The sequence below is a fragment of the Hippoglossus hippoglossus genome, chromosome 1, assembly GCF_009819705.1.
Source record: "Hippoglossus hippoglossus isolate fHipHip1 chromosome 1, fHipHip1.pri, whole genome shotgun sequence".
NCBI lineage: Eukaryota > Metazoa > Chordata > Actinopteri > Pleuronectiformes > Pleuronectidae > Hippoglossus > Hippoglossus hippoglossus.
This window is the reverse complement of record NC_047151.1, coordinates 28796797-28818302: the sequence shown is the minus strand read 5'-3', so window position 1 is coordinate 28818302 and position 21506 is coordinate 28796797. Positions and strand designations below refer to the sequence as shown.

Sequence of the window (21506 nt, the reverse complement as noted above, 5' to 3'; positions counted from 1 at the left end):
AAGACTGGACTGAGGTCAGCAGCATGTTGAGAGTCTGTGTTGACATGACGATCCACAACAACAGGAGGAAACATTCTAATATTCATATTTCTTAATCTAGGTTGGAGAGATGCAGTCTGTCAGAGATCAGCTGTTCTTCTCTGGCTTCAGCTCTGAGGTCAAACCCCTCTCATCTGAGAGAACTGGATCTGAGTAACAACGACCTGCAGGACTCAGGAGTGAAGGAGCTGTGTGGTTTTCTACAGAGTCCAACCTGTGGACTGGAGACTCTGAGGTCAGTTCACTGTCTGACTTTTGTAGATCTCATATCTATAAAACAGCATTTATACACAATTTATCTCATTTAATTCTAATTTAACATAATTCCTCTTCATACATAACTTGAATCCATTCATTAATTAATCTGTGACATTTTAAATATTCAGCTACTTGTTAAAACACTGAGTTTAGTTCTGGATTTCCTAAACTGATCTGCAGGACAGAGACCGGGTCCAAATAATCCAAATAAAATTTGTACTGAATCAGGACTCGTTTTTAGTCCAACATGTCTGATTTCATATTTATCTTCCATGTTATGAGTCTGTGTGACATGAATATGTGTCTGTTATTTTCACACATGAACTCAGTTTAATTTACAGTGAAGTTTTATTCTTTATCCAGGTTGTGGAGCTGCAGACTGTCAGAGATCAGCTGTTCTTCTCTGGCTTCAGCTCTGAGGTCAAACCCCTCTCATCTGAGAGAACTGGATCTGATTAACAACTACCTGCAGGACTCAGGAGTGAAGGAGCTGCTTGATCTAAAGCAGAGTCCAACCTGTCGACTGGAGACTGTGAGGTCAGTAGATGGTTGGAGTCAGTCCACGCTGCTTTCATCAGTATGTTACTAAACACAGTCAGTATCACAGATCCAGGGTCTGTGCTACCAAGCAGGATTTGTGGTTATCAGGTTAACTTCAGGTTTAGTTTTTTCAGTCCTACGAAGCTCGTCCACTTCTTAACGAGGTAAATCACCATGGTAACTTCTGATGAACGGCTAACCTGCTCCAGGTTAAGTTGGAGATCAACCCGTATTGAAGCTCCGCCCACTGACCACAGTGACTCTCCACTGTTGTGTGGTGCACACTCTCCTTAAAGGGACGGATAAGGGAAGTTTAAATCCACGTCTGGTTGGTTCAGTTGATCTCTAACTCACCCAGAACATCTCAATCTCTCCAGACTCATCCTGTCACCAAAACACCAGATGCACTCAGTCAGCTTCCTGAAGATAGGTCCATGTGTTTCTACTGAGGAGTGATGTCAGAGCTGTCCACCACAGTGTGTCCTCAGAGACAGTGAGACAGTGTGTGTCCTCAGAGACAGTGTGTGTCCTCAGAGTCAGTGAGACAGTGTGTGTCCTCAGAGACAGTGTGTGTCCTCAGAGTCAGTGAGACAGTGTGTGTCCTCAGAGACAGTGTGTGTCCTCAGAGTCAGTGAGACAGTGTGTGTCCTCAGAGTCAGTGAGACAGTGTGTCCTCAGAGACAGTGTGCATCCTCAGAGACAGTGAGACAGTGTGTGTCCTCAGAGACAGTGAGACAGTGTGTCCTCAAAGTCAGTGTGTGTCCTCAGAGTCAGTGAGACAGTTTGTGTCCTCAGTCAGTGTGCGTCCTCATAGACAGTGAGACAGTGTGTGTCCTCAGAGTCAGTGTGTGTCCTTAGAGTCAGTGAGACAGTGTGTGTCCTCAGAGTCAGTGAGACAGTTTGTGTCCTCATAGTCAGTGAGACAGTGTGTGTCCTCAGAGTCAGTGTGCATCCTCAGAGACAGTGAGACAGTGTGTGTCCTCAGAGACAGTGAGACAGTGTGTGTCCTCAGAGACAGTGTGTGTCCTCAGAGTCAGTGAGACAGTGTGTGTCCTCAGAGTCAGTGAGACAGTGTGTCCTCAGAGACAGTGTGCATCCTCAGAGACAGTGAGACAGTGTGTCCTCAAAGTCAGTGTGTGTCCTCAGAGTCAGTGAGACAGTTTGTGTCCTCATAGTCAGTGAGACAGTTTGTGTCCTCATAGTCAGTGAGACAGTGTGTGTCCTCAGAGACAGTGAGTCAGTGTGCGTCCTCAGAGACAGTGAGACAGTGTGTGTCCTCAGAGTCAGTGTGCGTCCTCAGAGACAGTGAGACAGTGAGTGTCCTCAGAGACAGTGAGACAGTGAGTGTCCTCAGAGTCAGTGAGACAGTGTGTCCTCAGAGACAGTGAGTGTCCTCAGAGACAGTGAGACAGTGTGTGTCCTCAGAGACAGTGAGTCAGTGTGCGTCCTCAGAGACAGTGAGACAGTGTGTCCTCAGAGTCAGTGTGTGTCCTCAGAGACAGTGAGTGTCCTCAGAGTCAGTGAGACAGTGTGTGTCCTCAGAGACAGTGAGACAGTGAGTGTCCTCATAGTCAGTGAGACAGTGTGTGTCCTCAGAGTCAGTGAGACAGTGTGTGTCTTCAGAGTCAGTGAGACAGTGTGTGTCCTCAGAGTCAGTGAGACAGTGTGTGTCTTCAGAGTCAGTGAGACAGTGTGTGTCCTCAGAGACAGTGAGACAGTGTGTGTCCTCATAGACAGTGAGACAGTGAGTGTCCTCAGAGTCAGTGAGACAGTGTGTGTCTTCAGAGTCAGTGAGACAGTGTGTGTCCTCAGAGACAGTGAGACAGTGTGTGTCCTCATAGACAGTGAGACAGTGAGTGTCCTCAGAGACAGTGAGACAGTCTGCGTCCTCAGAGACAGTGAGACAGTGTGTCCTCAGAGTCAGTGTGTGTCTTCAGAGTCAGTGAGACAGTGTGTGTCCTCAGTCAGTGAGACAGTGTGTGTCCTCAGAGACAGTGTGTGTCCTCAGAGACAGTGAGTGTCCTCAGAGACAGTGAGTCAGTGTGTGTCCTCAGAGACAGTGAGACAGTGTGTGTCCTCAGAGACAGTGAGTGTCCTCAGAGACAGTGAGACAGTGTGTGTCCTCATAGACAGTGAGACAGTGAGTGTCCTCAGAGTCAGTGAGACAGTGTGTGTCCTCAGAGACAGTGAGACAGTGAGTGTCCTCATAGTCAGTGAGACAGTCTGCGTCCTCAGAGACAGTGAGACAGTGTGTCCTCAGAGTCAGTGTGTGTCTTCAGAGTCAGTGAGACAGTGTGTGTCCTCAGTCAGTGAGACAGTGTGTGTCCTCAGAGTCAGTGTGTGTCCTCAGAGTCAGTGAGACAGTGAGTGTCCTCAGAGACAGTGAGACAGTGTGTGTCCTCAGAGACAGTGAGACAGTGTGTGTCCTCAGAGTCAGTGTGTGTCCTCAGAGAAAGTGAGACAGTGTGTGTCCTCAGAGACAGTGTGTGTCCTCAGAGACAGTGAGACAGTGCGTGTCCTCAGAGTCAGTGTGTGTGCTCAGAGTCAGTGTGTGTCCTCAGAGACAGTGAGACAATGTGTGTCCTCAGAGTCAGTGTGTGTCCTCAGAGACAGTGAGTCAGTGTGTGTCCTCAGAGTCAGTGAGACAGTGTGTGTCCTCAGAGACAGTGTGTGTCCTCAGAGACAGTGAGACAGTGCATGTCCTCAGAGTCAGTGTGTGTCCTCAGAGACAGTGAGACAGAGTGTTTCCTCAGAGTCGGTGTGTGTGCTCAGAGTCAGTGTGTGTCCTCAGAGACAGTGAGACAGAGTGTTTCCTCAGAGTCGGTGTGTGTCCTCAGAGTCAGTGTGTGTCCTCAGAGACAGTGAGTCAGTGTGTGTCCTCAGAGTCAGTGAGACAGTGTGTGTCCTCAGAGTCAGTGTCTGTCCTCAGAGTCAGTGAGACAGTTTGTGTCCTCAGAGTCAGTGAGACAGTGTGTGTCCTCAGAGTCAGTGAGACAGTGTGTGTCCTCAGAGACAGTGTGTGTCCTCAGAGACAGTGAGACAGTGTGTGTCCTCAGAGTCAGTGAGACAGTGTGTGTCCTCAGAGACAGTGAGACAGTGTGTGTCCTCAGAGACAGTGAGACAGTGTGTGTCACATCCTGGGATTCAAACGTTTCTCATCAAGAATCTTCTTCTCGTCCACTCGTCTTGTTAGTAAACAACAGATTCAGATCTCGTGGCCTCGAGTTATTTATCTCGTTCACACGTTATTATGTCGTGGTCACGTAATATATTTTTACCAAATGCCACCAGGGGGCGCTGTAACTGACACAAGCTGGACCACAGCTGACAGCCTCACACGAGGAACAGAGACGCTGTCGTCTTCATCTGATCTGAGACAGTTTGTTCTCTCACTTCATCAGTGAAGAACTGATCAGGTGGATCTTTGTCACAGCTCTGAGATCAGTGGGACTGAAGCCTCTCCTCATCACCATGGTAACCAGGAGCTCTTTATACAGAGCAGAACCTCTGCTGAGGTCCATCTGTCTCATCTGGTCCCAGTTTGTCAGAAGCAGATGTTCATCAACACACAGTGAAACATGTCTTCACCTGTAACAGCAGTAAATCCACCTCTCAGGTGTCCACTCTGCACTTTGACATGCAGAGGAAACACACTTAGCTCTTAGCGTGTTCATTCCAACACGTGAACATGAAGCAGAGAGGAAGCTGCTCCACCTCTGAACAGGACTGAAGTCCCTGCTGCTCTTTCTACTGGATGTGCTGCATCACTGACTCACAGCTGATGAAGTGAGTCTCTGGAACACTGATGTCTTCTTCTCTCAACAGATGGGTGGGGTCTTTGTGGAGCTGAGTGTGAAGAGGACAGTGTGTGTGGACGGAGGCTGAGCTGTGTCCTGAGGATCCAGAGGCTGAAGCAGCAGCAGCTTGTGTGTAGTCTCCAATCTACACAACCCCTAATCTGCATGTGTTTGTGAGATGAAGCCGGAGCACCTGGAGAAAACACGGGGAGAACATGCAGACTCCACACAGGAAGACCCCATCTGAACCGGATTCAAACCAGCAACCTTCCTGCCCCGATTGTGTTTATTCACATGAAGAATGTGTTTATTGAAATGACACAAGCAGAATATATAAACCCTCTGTAAAGAGTCACATATGTGTTTAAGTTTGTCTTTCTTATTGTCCCCCTTTGTCCCTCAGTATGTCTCCATGTGTGTAGAACCACATTCTGTGTATATGTTTGTTTATGATCTTAAAGTTCCTGGATTCACGTCACAAATTGATTTAGTTCCACACAAAGTTAAACACATTGAAATCACTTTGAGTTTAAAATCAGAGTTTTGTCTTTGACACAAAAGATCAAAACTCTGGACTTAAAAATGGGACGTTTTCATTTCTGCATCAGGTGCAGAGCGGTGGTGGCTTTTCTACTTTTGACCCACAGGTGGCGCTGTAGTATAACAGCAGCACATCCCAGTCAAAGCCTTTATATTCAGTCTATGAGTCAAACACATGGATCATTTCCTCTGTGACAAACCAGATGTAACGAGAAGAAAAACATCTCAGAGAGAAAAGTCCTGTTTCTACTTGTCTCTGCTTTAATGCTCAATAAACATCCTTCCACCGACTTCACTGGAATCATGACTCTGCTTTTCTTTCCTCTTGCAAACAAACAGGTGGAAACATCTCGTCCTTGGTGCAGGTAAAAGAACAAAATCACCAGTTTGACATCATGGAAACAACCAGAAGAAAAGTGAATGTCACATTTACAGTATGAAGAAGAGTCGATGAAGAGCAGAGCATCTTTAAGTCTCTGAGGAAACTGTTTCATAAACATTTTACCATATTTAATAGAAAACTGACCCGAGGACGTTTTAGACAAACGTAGATGAAGATTCTTGTTGTACGTTCTCGACACCACCTCAGAACAACCACAAGGGGGAGACTGTAGCAGGCCTCTGGGAACAGCAGCATGCTGGGAAATAATTGATGATGGGAGGTTCACAGCAGAGACAAGGGACAGAAAGTGTCTGAGAGATGATGTCCTGAAGACAGTGGACATTTGGGCCTGTTGTGTTGAACAGTTTGTGTTATTCTGTGGAGACACTTGTCTCAACATGATGATTTCACTTCATCTTCAAGCCCGTCTCAGTTCTTTGTGACTTCAGGATAAGAAATGTTTGACAGAGTCAGTTCCTGACAGGCTCAAGTTCTCACTGTATGGAGAGGTCATCATGTGACTTTGTTATGATCCTCAACACACGTGTGTCAGTGTAACATGTGACTGTGACGCCATGTTCATGAACACGCTGCTCTAACATCTGTCCAGCAGATGTTGAAGCTCTGAGGTCCACTTCCTCTGCACCAGAGTGAGACCATCATCTCTTCATGGAGCTGTGCACGAGGCTGTTGTCACGGTGACCAAACACAAAGTGTGAACAACACGTCGTCCAAAGGATCCGTTAGAATTCCATCAAACACATTTATGGGATATACTTTATACTTATAAGGAAAAGCTTGTGCTCGTAATGAAATTCTACATCTGATCAATATGTCTCAATATAAACAGCCTGACAGCAGATCAACACATTTATTTTAGATTCTTTATCAGTTGATTTCATTCATTCACCAAACAAAACCATTTAAATGAAAACACAAAACCTCTGATCCTGAATGAAAAGGAGCAGAAAGAAGAATAATCTGATATAATCTGCTGCTCTTTCACAAGACGTTCATCAGCTCAGTAGCTTCAGCTTTAGTTTAGTGTTTGGTTACTTTAAGGTTCAGGTTTAGATTAGATTCAGGTTTAGGTTCAAGTTTAACACCTCTCTCTCTCTCTCTCTCTCTCTCTCTCTCTCTCTCTGTCTCTCTCTCTCTCCCTCTCTCTCTCTCTCTCTGATGATTTGCAATTGTCTTTGAATGTATCACATTCACTCATATCCTCATACCAACGTCACGCAATGTCCCCAGTCCTACCCATAGAAAACAGTGGAGTCTTTCAGATTCCTGGGGACTATAATTGCACAGGACCTGAGGTGGGCGGAGAACCTCACCTCCACCATCAAGAAGGCCCAGCAGAGGACGTTCTTCCTGCGGCAACTGAAGAAATTCAACATGCCGCAGAAAGTGATGGTCGAGTTCTACACGGCCATCATTGAGTCCATCCTCACCTCATCAATTACCGTCTGGTTCGCTGCCTCCACTGCCAAGGACAAGGGCAGACTGCAGCGGATCATTCGGTCAGCTGAGAAGGTCATCGGCTGCGACCTGCCGGCTCTCCTAGACCTGTTCCACTCCAGGACCAGTAAGAGAGCAGGCAAGATCATTGCTGATCCTTCCCATCCCGGTCACCACCTCTTTCAGAGACTTCCATCCGGAAAAAGGTTCCGGGCTATCAAGACCAAAACCTCGCGCCACCTGAACAGTTTTTTCCCCATGGCAGTGGGGCTCACAAACAAGCCCCCTGCATCACACTGACTCTGCACATAATTTATATATGACTGGCACTATCCTGAAACCAATCACTGCACCTTAGCACCGCACGTGCCCATAACTTATTGTTCTTATTGTCTTACTGTATATATTGTTGTTTTATGTCTGATTGTTGTTCTTATGCACCAGCCACACCAAGGCAATTTCCTGTATGTGTAAACATACTTGGCAATAAAAATAATTCTGATTCTGATTCTGATTCTGATAATGTGAGTCTAAGTGTGACTGAGCAGTGACATCCCATCCATCTCCTTTCTATTTAGGATAAAGAGGAAAAGAAACCTTGCACTGAAACAAAGCACTTTTTTGCCGGACCTTTTGAAACAGTGGCAAACAAGTGTCAATACAGGAATGTACATAATATACTAAGATATCAATTAAATAAATATGTTTTTTATTGATTGAAAAAATATAGAATCATTTGTAAGAGCACACAGAGAAAATCCACAGAAGCACAGTCAGACCGTCTGGATCTATTGATCAAATTCTTTTTCTTTTCTCCCACTTCCATGGTTTGAGGTAATGTGTAAATCTTTTCCACCCTTTTTTGTTCTTTTTTGTTTCTGGTTTTTCATCAACTTTGACCTCTGATTCATCATCTGAGACCTCTGATTCAACATCTGAGACCTCTGATTCATCATCTGAGACCTCTGATTCATCATCTGAGACCTCTGATTCAACATCTGAGACCTCTGATTCATCATCTGAGACCTCTGATTCAACATCTGAGACCTCTGATTCAACATCTGAGACCTCTGATTCAACATCTGAGACCTCCGATTCAACATCTGAGACCTCTGATTCAACATCTGAGACCTCCGATTCAACATCTGAGACCTCTGATTCAACATCTGAGACCTCTGGTTCATCATCTGAGTCCTCTGATTCAACATCTGAGTCCTCTGATTCATCATCTGAGACCTTTGGCCGATGGGCTGAGACCTGTGAATTATGGGGTGGGATGGGTGGTTTATGGATTAAGACCTTTGGCTCGACATTTGAGACCTTTGGCATTTGGTCTGAAACCTCTGGTTCATCATCTGAGACCTCTGGTTCATCATCTGAGACCTCTGGTTCATCATCTGAGACCTCTGGTTCATCATCTGAGACATCAGATTCAAGGTGTGATAAATTCAATTCTTCGTCCAATCGATCTTGGGTCTCTGGCACCTCATTATCTGAGACCTCAGATTCAAGGTCCCATGATGAGTCATCATCCCATGAATCAGTGCTCTCTGGTTTATTGTCCGAGCCTTTTATCTTATGATTTGAGACCTTTGGCTTATGGTCTGACAATTGTAATTTATGGTCTTTGTCCTGCAAGATCTTCTGTTCATACTCCAACATCTTCTGTTCCTCCTTGTAGATCTTCTGTTCATACTCTGAGAACTTTTGTTTATCCTCGGATATCTTTTTTTCGTACTCTGAGAACTTTAGTTTATCCTTGGAGATCTTGTGTTTATCCTTAGAGATCTTCTGTTCATAATCAGAGATCTTCTGTTCATCCTGGGAGATCTTCTGTTCATAATCAGAGATCTTCTGTTCATCCTGGGATATCTTCTGTTCATAATCAGAGATCTTCTGTTCATCCTGGGAGATCTTCTGTTCATCCTGGGAGATCTTCTGTTCATAATCAGAGATCTTCTGTTCATCCTGGGAGATCTTCTGTTCATATTCTGAGATCTTTTGTTCATCCTTAGAGATCTTTTGTTCATACTCAGATATCTTCTGAGTATCCTTGGAGATCTTCTGTTCATACTCTGAGAACTGTTTTTCGTACTCAGAAATCTTCTGTTCATTCTTGGAGATCTTTTGTTTATCATTGGAGATCTTCTCTTCATACCCAGAGATCTTGTGTTCATACTCTGAGATCTTCTGTTCATCCTGGGAGATCTTCTGTTCATAATCAGAGATCTTTTGTTCATCCTTAGAGATCTTTTGTTCATACTCAGATATCTTCCGAGTATCCTTGGAGATCTTCTGTTCATACTCTGAGAACTTTTGTTCATACTCTGAGAACTTTTTTTCGTACTCAGAAATCTTCTGTTCATTCTTGGAGATCTTTTGTTTATCCTCGGAGATCTTCTCTTCATACCCAGAGATCTTGTGTTCATACTCTGAGATCTTCTGTTTGTACCCAGGGATCTTCTGTGACATCTTTTCATTGAATCCTTTTAGCTTCAAGTTCTTAACTGTGCAAGTATTTAGAAATTGTTCTATATTAGAAATCAAGTTCTGGTGCTCCATATTCATGACTTTCATTATATCCACATAAGCCACAGACTTGTTCAGCTCCATTTGAAGCTGCTCTTTGAGGTCCTGGATTTGTTTGTGGAGGAGCTTTTCCTGGTCAAAGTCAACTGGGTGGCTCTCGGCAGGCGGAAAAGGAAAGAAGGCTGATTGCTTCAGCTGGTTGTTGCAATGCTCTAACTCTGTGATCTTAGTGTTGAGACACAGAATAGTTTGGTTCTTTTCTTCAATAATGGAGTTCTTTTGAGATACTAGGTCCTTTAAAAGCTCTGCCTTCCTTTGAAAGAGTGATCCCTCTGCGATCTCTTGAATGGAGGGCTCATTTTGGGAACTGGTGATAAGCTTCTGAAGTAATGTTTTCAGGATCTCCTTCTCTGCATTTTCTGCTTTGTATTTTCCCTCCATACAGTCAAAGGCCTGCTGAAGCTGCTTAATATTAGCGCTTGTCGCTGCAAGAAGGGAACTCTCCCCCTTAATGGTCGACACCTCATGTCTGCCTGGATAATGTCGTTCATTTTGGAGCGGGTGGTCCTGGGTGTTTCTTGGTAACCTGTTCATTGTTGCCATCTTGCTTAAGAATATAAGCTCCTCTTCGTCTTTGTTCGGCGGTTGGCAAGTAAATAAAGTGTAGTACCGCCACATCGGGTATACATGATGAAGTCTTTATGGTCAAAGGAGTGTTGACTCCTATGAAGTTATTCCAAAGGTCAAAGGAGTGTTGACTCCTATGAAGTTATTCCAAAGGTCAAAGGAGTGTTGACTCCTATGAAGTTATTCCAAAGGTCAAAGGAGTAAACACTACTTTGAACTTTCGAATCATTTCCTGTCCTTTGTATTTGTATTACACAAAGGTAATTCAATCTATGATTTCTACTTTTCTTAATATTCAACAATTTCAGCATTTTGTCGAATAAACGTAGTCATTAAAGACCTAGCTGCTAGTTAGTGAAGCGGAGGAAGAAGAGGCAGATCCAGGGGATGGCACTAGTTCACCTTGACGTTGGTTGTCATCTTCCAACAAACCACACAAAGAAGAAGTAGAACTTGTCTCAGTTAAAAGATTCAGAGTAATCTGAGACTCTTATTCTGGGTTCCTTTGTGAGCCTGCCAGAGAGGTGGCATCATGCACTGGATTTTCATATGGTCTCTTTTTCAATATTGATCGATGATTTACTGATCAGTATATAATGATAAATACGCAGTTTGTCAAGGGGCTAAAAGTAACAAGAAATGACGTATGTCTTAAGAAACTTAAGAAACTTAAGCGGACTTCACAGCAGCGTGAAGTCCGCTGCGAGGATGAACAACGCGGTTGTCATCTTTCTAGACAGCGTAGAGAAGGCGAACACGTGGTGGCGACCGGGATCAAAGTGAGCGATACGTTCGTATCGGTTCTGCCTCTCGCCACACCGGCGGTTAAAGTGACTCTGTCCAACGTCCCCCAGCAGGAAGGTCAGGAGGGACAGGAGGGGACAAGTGGAGTCCAACAGGAGAGTCAGGTGAGTGAGGAGGGACAGGAGGTCACAGGGGAGATCCCAAAGGAAGGTCAGGTGAGTGAGGAAGGACAGGAGGGGACAGGGGGGTCCAACAGGTAGATCAGGTGAGTGAGGAAGGACAGGAGGGGACAGGGGGGGTCCAACAGGTAGATCAGGTGAGTGAGGAAGGACAGGAGGGGACAGGGGGGGTCCAACAGGTAGATCAGGTTAGTGAGGAAGGACAGGAGGGGACAGGGGGAGTCCAACAGGTAGATCAGGTAGGTGAGGGGGAACAGGAGGAGACAGACAGGGTCCAACAGGTAGATCAGGTGAGTGAGGAAGGACAGGAGGTCACAGGGGAGATCCCAAAGGAAGGTCAGGTGAGTGAGGAGGGGACAGGGGAGGTCCCAAAGGAAGGTCAGGTGAGTGAGGAAGGACAGGAGGAGACAGGGGGGTCCAACAGGTAGATCAGGTGAGTGAGGAAAGACAGGAGGGGACAGGGGGGGTCCAACAGGTAGATCAGGTGGGTGAGGAAGGACAGGAGAGGACAGGGGGAGTCCAACAGGTAGATCAGGTAGGTGAGGGGGAACAGGAGGAGACAGACAGGGTCCAACAGGTAGATCAGGTGAGTGAGGAAGGACAGGAGGGGACAGGGGGAGTCCAACAGGTAGATCAGGTAGGTGAGGGGGAACAGGAGGGGACAGGGGGAGTCCAACAGGTAGATCAGGTAGGTGAGGGGGAACAGGAGGAGACAGGCGGGGTCCAACAGGGCCAAGTAAGTGATATTGACATGGAGAGAGATGAGGAGGTGCTTAAAGTTCCTCATCTGAAAAGAAAGACCAGGAGCAACAGTGGAAGCTCAAAGGCAAAGAAAGGAGCAGTGAAGAAAGGAGGGAGAGGAGCAGCAGAGTCCGAGTCCAACATGGAGACCGACTCTGCTGACAGTGAATCCTCCGACTTCAGGACAGGAAGCCAGAAGAGCACAAGAAGCTACAGTGCGGGGAAGATAAAAGTGTTTCTCCAGAAAACAAAGAATATGAAAGGATTGAAAATAGAAGATTATTTCTCTGATAAAGAGCAGCTCTCAAACTCTGCCCGGCTGCTCATGAGCAGCAAAGGCAGAGGAGGCTTCACCGACCAGGAGATATATAGACTCAAGAAGATTGTTCAAAAAGTTAGGCAAGAGAAAAACAACGATGAAGATGATGAATGAAGTTTTACGTCCTGATTACCAATCAGTCCTGGTTTTGTGTGGGGTTTTTATATTTTACAACATGAGTCTTTTAAACATTAACTCTTTAAATATAAACGGAGCCAGAGGTGAAGAGGTCTCTGATGTTCCAGCAGGTAAAACTTAAAAGAACTGAAGTGGTGTTTGTACAAGAAACACATAGTGACTCTAACAATGAGAATGACTGGAAAAGAGAGTGGGGCGGGCAGGTGGTCCTGAGCCACCTAAGCACATCCAGTGGGGGGGTGGGCATCATCTTCTCCAAGAGCTTCACACCAGAGTCTTTGGAAGTGGAGGAGGTGGTGGAGGGCAGACTACTGGTGGTGAGGGCAAAGGTTGAGCAGTTTTATTTAGTTTTTATAAATGTTTATGCTCCGGTCTCAGGACCCGACAGAGTCTGGTTTTTAAAGGTTTTAGACACAGTTTTAAGCAAAGTTAAAGTAGATGATTTTTTATTTTTAGGAGGAGATTTTAATTGCACAGAAGATGATGTTTTAGACAGGAACCACCTCGAGCCCCACAGAGCATCGCAGCGTGCACTGAGGCAGCTGCTGCAGGCCCATGACCTTTGTGATGTGTGGAGAAGGATGAGTGACAATGAAAGACAATACACCTGGACTCATTGCCGAGGGAATCTGATTTCCATGGCGAGATTGGACCGGTTTTATTGTTTTAAACATAATTTTAACATCTTCAGAAAGTGCAGTATACTCCCGGTAGGTTTTACGGATCACGCGCTGGTTGTGTGCAGCGTTTTTATCTCTAAATTAAAGTCCAGAAGTGCATACTGGCATTTTAACACGTCTCTTTTATGCGATGCACATTTTAAGGATGTTTTAAAGTTTTTCTGGAGCGGTTTTAAAGAAAGAACAAATGATTTTACTTCTTTAAAACTGTGGTGGGACTGTGGGAAGGTGGAGATAAAGCAGCTCTGTCAACAGTATACTCTCAATGTCACAAGAGACATTACCAGATCTATGGAGGATCTAGAGACGGAAATTGTGGAGTTGCTGAATTTAATAGATTCCACTGGAAATCGAGATCATATTAAAGATCTCAAGTTTAAAAAATCTGCTCTTACAGACCTACTGGGCACTAAGGCTCAGGGGGCGCTGGTCAGGTCACGGTTCCAGACAGCAGCGCTCATGGACGCACCATCGAAATTCTTCTTTGGACTGGAGAAGAAGAACGGACAAGGCCGACTCATCCACACTCTGCGATCTCCTGAAGGAGAAGAACTCAGTGACAGCAAGGAGATCCGGAAGAGAGCCGTGAGTTTTTATAATGATCTGTACAGAAGTAAATACACCGAGAACAATGCCATGTATGAATCCTTCTGTGGAGAGCTGCCCAAAGTCCCTGAAGACGTGAACACTGGGTTGGAGGGCCCCCTGTCGATGCAAGAACTCTACACGGCCCTGCAGAGCATGGAGGGGGGAAAGGCCCCGGGCATCGACGGGATTCCGGTAGAGTTTTTCAAAGAGTTCTGGAACGAGATGGGGGAAGATCTTTTATCTGTTTTTAACGAGAGTTTTAGAGGCTTGGTGCTGCCGATAAGCTGCAGGAGGGCGGTAATAACTCTCCTGCCAAAAAAAGGAGATCTTCAGGAGATCAAAAACTGGCGTCCTGTGTCCCTCTTATGCACGGATTACAAGATCCTTTCCAAAGCACTGGCAAACCATCTGAGAGAGGTGATGGAGGAAGTGATTCACCAAGACCAGACCTACTGTGTGCCTGGCAGGTCTATCCTGGACAATGTGTCCTTAATTCGGGATATTGTGGTCTTCTCTAGTTCATTAGGCATAAAAACTGGTCTCATTTCTCCAGACCAGGAAAAGGCTTTTGACCGGGTTGAGCACCTTTACCTCTGGAAGACTCTGGAGAGGGTCGGCCTCAGCCCATGTCTCATAGCTATGATCAAGGTTTGGTATCAGGACATTGAGAGTGTACTGAAGATCAATGGAGGCCTGAGTGCACCTTTTAAAGTGCACAGGGGGGGGAGACAGGGCTGCTCGCTCTCAGGGATGTTATACGCACTTTCTATTGAACCAATGCTAAATAAGATAAGAGCGAACATTGAGGGGTTGATTTTAAATGATTTAAAAAAGAGCCACATTTTATCAGCATATGCAGACGACATCATCGTCTTTGTAAAAAACCAGAAGGATATCCAAGAACTCGGAAACATTGTCAGTAATTTTAAAACCGTGTCAGCTGCCAGAGTGAACTGGGGGAAAAGTGAAGCGCTGGCAGTTGGAAGTTGGGAGGGGGGGCTACCCAGTCTGCCGGGGGGTTGGTGTGGAGAAGAGACGGTCTCAAGTACCTGGGGGTGTATGTCGGCAATGAGTCCATAGTTCAGAAGAACTGGGAGGGGGTGGCTGAGAAGATACAAGGGAGACTTAACAAGTGGAAATGGCTGAAGCCACAGTTATCATACAGAGGCAGAACACTGATAATAAACAACCTGGTAGCTTCTGCTCTGTGGCATCGACTCGCCTGCATGGAACCACCGAAAGGACTCACACAAAAACTACAAGCCATTTTAACAGATTTCTTTTGGGACAGGTTACACTGGGTGCCCCAGTGTGTGTTGTTTTTACCAAAGGAGGAGGGGGGGGCAAGGGCTGGTGCACATTCAGAGCAGGGTAGCCACTTTTAGATTACAGTTCATCCAGAAGTATCTCACAGGTCCACAGGATGTTGTTTGGAGACAAGTGACAAGCAGCATCCTGAGGGGGACAACTGGTCTGGTTTTAGACAGGGCACTGTTCTTAATGGATTTTAAGCTTCTAACACTTTACAGATTATCTCCTTTTTATCAGTCACTTTTTAAGACATGGAACCTTTTTAAATGGAAAAGGCTGGAACCTGTCAACTCGTTGCACTGGCTGTTGGAAGAGCCGTTAATCAACGGAGCCAGGCTGGATGTCCAGAGCAGCTCGACACCAGGCCTCACCAGCATGCTGTGCACCACCGGAGCTGTAACCCTGAGGAAGATAGTCGATGAAGCAGGTCCTGGACTGACCGACATCCCGGCTGTGGCTTCCCTCATCGGACAGAGGTCCATGCGACAGGCAGGAAACATTTTAAACTTATGGATGAAGAGACTCACAGACGAGGAGGTAAAGATGCTACAGGAGTACGGTACTGGAACAGAAACCCCCGACGACAGCGACCCTTTCCCAGAGTTGGGTTTTACTCCGAATCTGGACGGGCTCACGGGACCTTTTTTAAATAAGACGGACTGGAAACAGGTAGAACTGCACACAGCCAAAGGAAGAGCCATGTATGAATGTTGTGTTTTAACCCTGAACAGAAGCAAACTGGATGTGAGGACTGACACGGTGTGGAGGAGAAGACTGGATGTGGACAGCAAGGTCAAACCAGTGTGGAGGGTTTTATACAAACCACCGTTGAGGAAAAGGACTGGTGACCTGCAATGGAGGATTTTACACGGTGCCATCGCGGTTAACAGTTTTATTTCCATCATCAACCCAACCGTCAAATGCAGTTGTCCATTTTGTGGAGAAGCAGAGACAGTTTTTCATGCTTTTTATGACTGTAGAAGACTCTGTTACCTTTTTAATACGCTTCAGAACGTTTTTAAACAGTTTGATGAGCCGTGGAGTAAGACTGCCTTCATCCTAGGAGTTGGATATAGAAAATCCAACCCTAGCAAGTGGAAATTATTAAACTGGATAGAAGGAGAAGCCAAACTGTCCATCTACAGCAGCAGGAAGAACAGAGTAGAGGACAGGACAGGACAAGAAGCACTTCCTGTTTTTATCTCGCTGCTGAAGGCCAGAGTCTGGGTAGATTTTAGGTTTTTTAAAGAAATGAAGAACATGGATGGCTTCATCAAACAGTGGTGTTTTAATAACGTAATATGTTCTGTGATTGATGATGTTTTAATATTTAATATTATTTTCTAGGTAGGTTTTAATATTGTTCTGAACTGTACTGCACATATCCACTTATTGTCATGGAAACATTGACAGTAGTTTTGTAAAAATTTTGAAAATAAAGGTTTTAAAAATCAAAAACTCTCTCTCTCTCTCTCTCTCTCTCTCTCTCTCTCTCTCTCTCTCTCTCTCTCTCCCCCAGTTTACTGCCTCATGTAAACTTGTAGTTTTTCTACATGTATTTATGTATTGCTGATCTACACTGATGAGATCTAGACCTCATACTTATTACAGTGGGTGGATTAAAGGCCTGAGTGGAGACGCACACATGAAATGGACCTTGCTTGAAAATACCTGGTATGTGCATCTTATCAGTTCTGCCATGTAACTAATAATTATTATTCACGACGATGTATATTAAAGAACTCTATTTTCTATGGTTTTCTTCCTTCATGTGTTGGAGTTTAGTATTTTGTGTTTATACTTAAACAAACGTGTGTTTTTCTTTGAAGCAAATAAAAACTGTTTTTTTAACGTCACGATTCTCCAATAAGCTTTGAGATCAACTTGTTTTATACTGTATGTGAATAAAACACTAACTGACAACTTACATGTCAAATCAATCCAATGAAAAGATGATCAAGGCTTTGGTCAAGTTTTCTGTGAAATAGAATTTACACTCACATCAGTTTTATGTTTTGTTTTCATAGAAAGTAGTTTCTATGGTGGAATTCCAGTGAATCCAGTTTAGACTTGATGGGAAAACCATGTTGTCTGCAGCCAGGTACTCTGGCTCTTTGCTGACACCTGGTGGTCAAACACTGTGACTGTTTCTACTTGGATCATTTTATACATCGAACACTCGTCTAGTCAGAGAAAAGAAGGGGATGCAAATCTCAGCAATTATTGAAATACACAACGGTCAAATAATGCATCACAATGCAGCTGTATTTCTCTCGATCTATAAAGCAGACACTGTGACTGGACTGTGTAAATGTGACATGACGTGGCAGAGTTCTGCAGATGGAGTCACACATTCAGCTCCAACACGAAATATAACAACCTTCAAATCACAGGAGGAAACATGGGTTTGAGCTCAGGCTTCATTTGATGGAGTTGAGCAGTTTGGGAGTTTTACACATTTTAACAAACTATTGACGGATCAGACCAATCGCAAGGAAACACGTCTTCATCGAACACACCCACCCACACACACACACACACACACACACACACACACACACACAGAGTCATGTGATTTCCAGTAACTGCAGAGGAGGAGGAGCAGCCAGTGAAAGTGAAAGTGTTCAGACTTGTTCTAACAACAAGGAGCAGACGGAGGAGACGTGAAGTCTGAGGCTGGTGAGTGTTCAGCAACATTTATATTATTCATTCATATTATTTTACAGTCAGTGACTGTGTTTTTCACTGGATCCCCAGAGACAGATGTGAACAGCAGGTCTGGAACAAAGAGCCTTCAAAGGACTAATTCACAGAGTTAACTCACAGTTTCACTTTTTATCTTCATCACATCTGTTCATCAAGTGTTTAATAACAGAACGTGTTTTCACAATCATACGTTACAGCAGTGGTCACCAACCAGTGGAGAGTCTTCACTGTGGATCCCAGTAAAGCTCTGGACTCACTGGCTGAGGTGTGAGGAACATCGACCTGCAGAGCCAGGTACACACACACACACACACACACACACACACACACACACACACACACACACATATATATACACTACCGTTCAAAAGTTTGGGGTCACCCAGACAATTTCGTGTTTTCCATGAAAACTCACACTTTTATTTATCAAATGAGTTGCAAAATGAATCGAAAATATAGTCAAGACATTGACAAGGTTAGAAATAATGATTTTTGTTTGAAATATTAATTTTGTTCTTCAAACTTTGCTTTCGTCAAAGAATGCTCCATTTGCAGCAGTTACAGCATTGCAGACCTTTGGCATTCTAGCTGTTAATGTGTTGAGGTAATCTGTAGAAATGTCACCCCCCCACGCTTCCTGAAGCCCCTCCCACAAGTTGGATTGGCTTGATGGGCACTTCTTGCGTACCATACGGTCAAGCTGCTCCCACAGCAGCTCAATGGGGTTGAGATCTGGTGACTGCGCTGGCCACTCCATTACAGACAGCATACCAGCTGCCTGCTTCTTCCCTAAATAGTTCTTGCATAATTTGGAGGTGTGCTTTGGGTCATTGTCCTGTTGTAGGAGGAAATTGGCTCCAATCAAGCGCTGTCCACAGGGTATGGCATGGCGTTGCAAAATGGAGTGATAGCCTTCCTTATTTAAAATCCCTTTTACCTTGTACAAATCTCCCACTTCACCAGCACCAAAGCAGCCCCAGACCATCACATGACCTCCACCATGCTTGACAGATGGCGTCAGGCACTCTTCCAGCATCTTCTCACCTGTTCTGCGTCTCACAAATGTTCTTCTGTGTGATCCAAACACCTCAAACTTTGATTCGTCTGTCCATAACACTTTTTTCCAATCTTCCTCTGTCCAATGTCTGTGTTCTTTTGCCCATATCAATCTTTTCTTTTTATTGGCCAGTCTCAGATATGGCTTTTTCTTTGCCACTCTGCCTAGAAGGCCAGCATCCCGGAGTCGCCTCTTCCCTGTAGACGTTGACACTGGCGTTTTGCGGGTACCATTTAAAGAAGCTGCCAGTTGAGGACCTGTGAGGCATCTATTTCTCAAACTAGAGACTCTAATATACTTGTCTTCTTGCTGAGTTGTGCACCGGGGCCTCCCACTTCTCTTTCTACTCTGGTTAGAGCCCGTTTGTGCTGTTCTCTGAAGGGAGTAGTACACACCGTTGTAGGACATTTTCAGTTTCTTCGCAATTTCTCGCATGGAATAGCCTTCATTTCTAAGAACAAGAATAGACTGGTGAGTTTCACATGAAAGTTCTCTTCTTCTGGCCATTTTGAGAGTATAATCGAACCCACACATGTGATGCTCCAGATACTCAACTAGCTCAAAGGAAGGCCAGTTCTATAGCTTCTCTCACCAGCAAAACAGTTTTCAGCTGTGCTAACATAATTGCACAAGGGTTTTCAAGGGTTTTCTAATCATCCATTAGTCTTCTAAGGCGATGAGCAAACACAATGTACCATTAGAACACTGGAGTGATAGTTGCTGGAAATGGGCCTCGATACACCTATGTAGATATTTCATTAAAAACCAGACGTTTCCACCTAGAATAGTCATTTACCACATTAACAATGTATAGAGTGTATTTCTGATTAATTTAATGTTATCTTCATTGAAAAAAACAGTGCTTTTCTTTGAAAAATAAGGACATTTCTAAGTGACCCCAAACTTTTGAACGGTAGTGTATATATATATATATATATTTACACTATAAAGGTCAGTAATTCATTTTATTGAATTTGAACTTTATGACGTGAACATGATACTAGATGTTGAGTTTCCTTCTCTTAGTGGCAGGGGGTTGAAGGACACATGAACTTTTACAAGCTTGTATTCATTCACTTTAATGGAGTTGATTGGTCTGAGTGTAGATCAGGAAATGCTCAAGCTGCAAAAATACATTTTTATTCAACGTTTGTTTATGGCTATGCAGGTTTATTGGTGGATTTACAAATGACATAAACCAATATTACATGAAAGGAACTTTATTATTGTACTTGTACAATAGTACACCTCCATACCCTTATTGGCTGGTACCCTAAAATATATAATTCGTATTATTAATTTAATAATGTTCTCAATGAAATGGTTGAAACTGGCTGAATAAATTAAGTGATTGACTGAAATTTGTATCCAAAAATAATGGAGGCTTCCTGAGGTCACCTGTCAGGAGAGAGAGAGAGAGAGAGAGAGAGAGAGAGAGAGAGAGAGAGAGCGAGAGAGAGAGAGAGAGAGAGAGAGAGAGAGAGAGAGAGCGAGAGAGAGAGAGAGAGAGAGAGAGAGAGAGAGAGAGAGAGAGAGAGAGAGACAGAGAGAGAGAGAGCCTATTTAAAAAATGAATGAATTGATTCAGTCGACAGAAACGCTGGAGTGCTTTTATTTGGAAATGGTTAGGCTACAGGAAGTGTTGCAAATAATTTTGTTTGTGACGTTTTCAACAGATAAACATTGAAACTGGTGAGAAAGATCATTTCACTGTGTTCTGCTGTAAACTGAGCGCAGGACGAGAAGGAAACAGACCAGACCTTGAACATCTAGAAGAGCAGCGTGGCCTGAACCACAACTGAGCCGCAGCCGGCCCGGTGTAACATGGACGAGGACATTTCAGAGCAAGTTGGACCCTCACACACAAAGTAAGAGACCTGCTCCAAACATGTGAACCTCCAAACTGAATCCTCAGAGAATGAACCAGTGAATGATGTGTTCTGAATAAAAACATGTTTGTGTTTGCAGAGGTCAGGACCACAGACTGAGAGCAGAGTCTCCAGGGTCCAGCTGTGTGTCTCTGAAGAGTGACATGTCCATGAGACATCCTCTAGACTTCAGTAATGAACCTGGACCCTCACACACAGAGTAAGAGACTGTTTCTACTGTGACCTGCTCTGAAGAGGATTTAGTTTCCTCTAGTGTGGCCCCTGCATTAGGACACAGCTTCATTGAAGTTGGTGACTAATCTCTCAGAATCACTCAAAGAGCTCAGACCTCCACCAAGAACCAACACGCTCCTTATGAAACCACTTTGAGATTCACTAGAGACTCATTTTGATTTGGATCTGCACCAAATTCCACACACTGGTAAACATCAGTCCTCTGAGCATGTCTGTGAAAGAGGAACCCCCCCCCCCGATCTGGTTCACAGACCACAACCTTCCACCAAGTTTACTGGTAATCTGTCGTTTTTTATAATCCCACTAACGAACCAACCAACACACAAACATACTGGGTGAAAACAAAACCTCCTTGACAGAAGTAATGACAACCTGTGACTGGGACATGTGAGTTATCAGGAAATGTCTTCACAGAGAGAGGAAGAGGAGTCATGTTTCTGAGGAGGAGCAGTCGTCCTGCTGTGCTTCGTGTCAGGACGTCCTGAAGGATCCAGTCTCCACCAGCTGTGGACACTGGTTCTGCAGACAGTGCATCACCTCATACTGGGACCAGTCTGGTTCTTCAGGAGACTCCTCCTGTCCCCAGTGTGGACAAAGATCCAGGACAGGAGCTGGAGCTCAGACAGCCGGTCAGAGGAGCACTGTACATGTGTCTGCTGATGTCTTCACTTCTGACAACAGCACATGTGGTTTTATTTTGTTCCTTCATACAGCATCAACATTTAACATCGTTATAAAAGCACAAAGTTA

At 44.7% G+C, this 21506-nt stretch overlaps 1 protein-coding gene across 1 annotated transcript in view; it reads left to right on the top strand.

The window, feature by feature from the left end:
• LOC117766615 overlaps positions 1 to 21506 on the top strand; it is a 334810-nt gene that overhangs the window by 5234 nt on the left and 308070 nt on the right. Inside the window, exon 4 of the mRNA XM_034593875.1 lies at positions 20602 to 20721. Coding sequence (XP_034449766.1) covers positions 20602 to 20721 — 120 coding nt within the window. The remainder of the gene's footprint in view (positions 1 to 20601; positions 20722 to 21506) is intronic.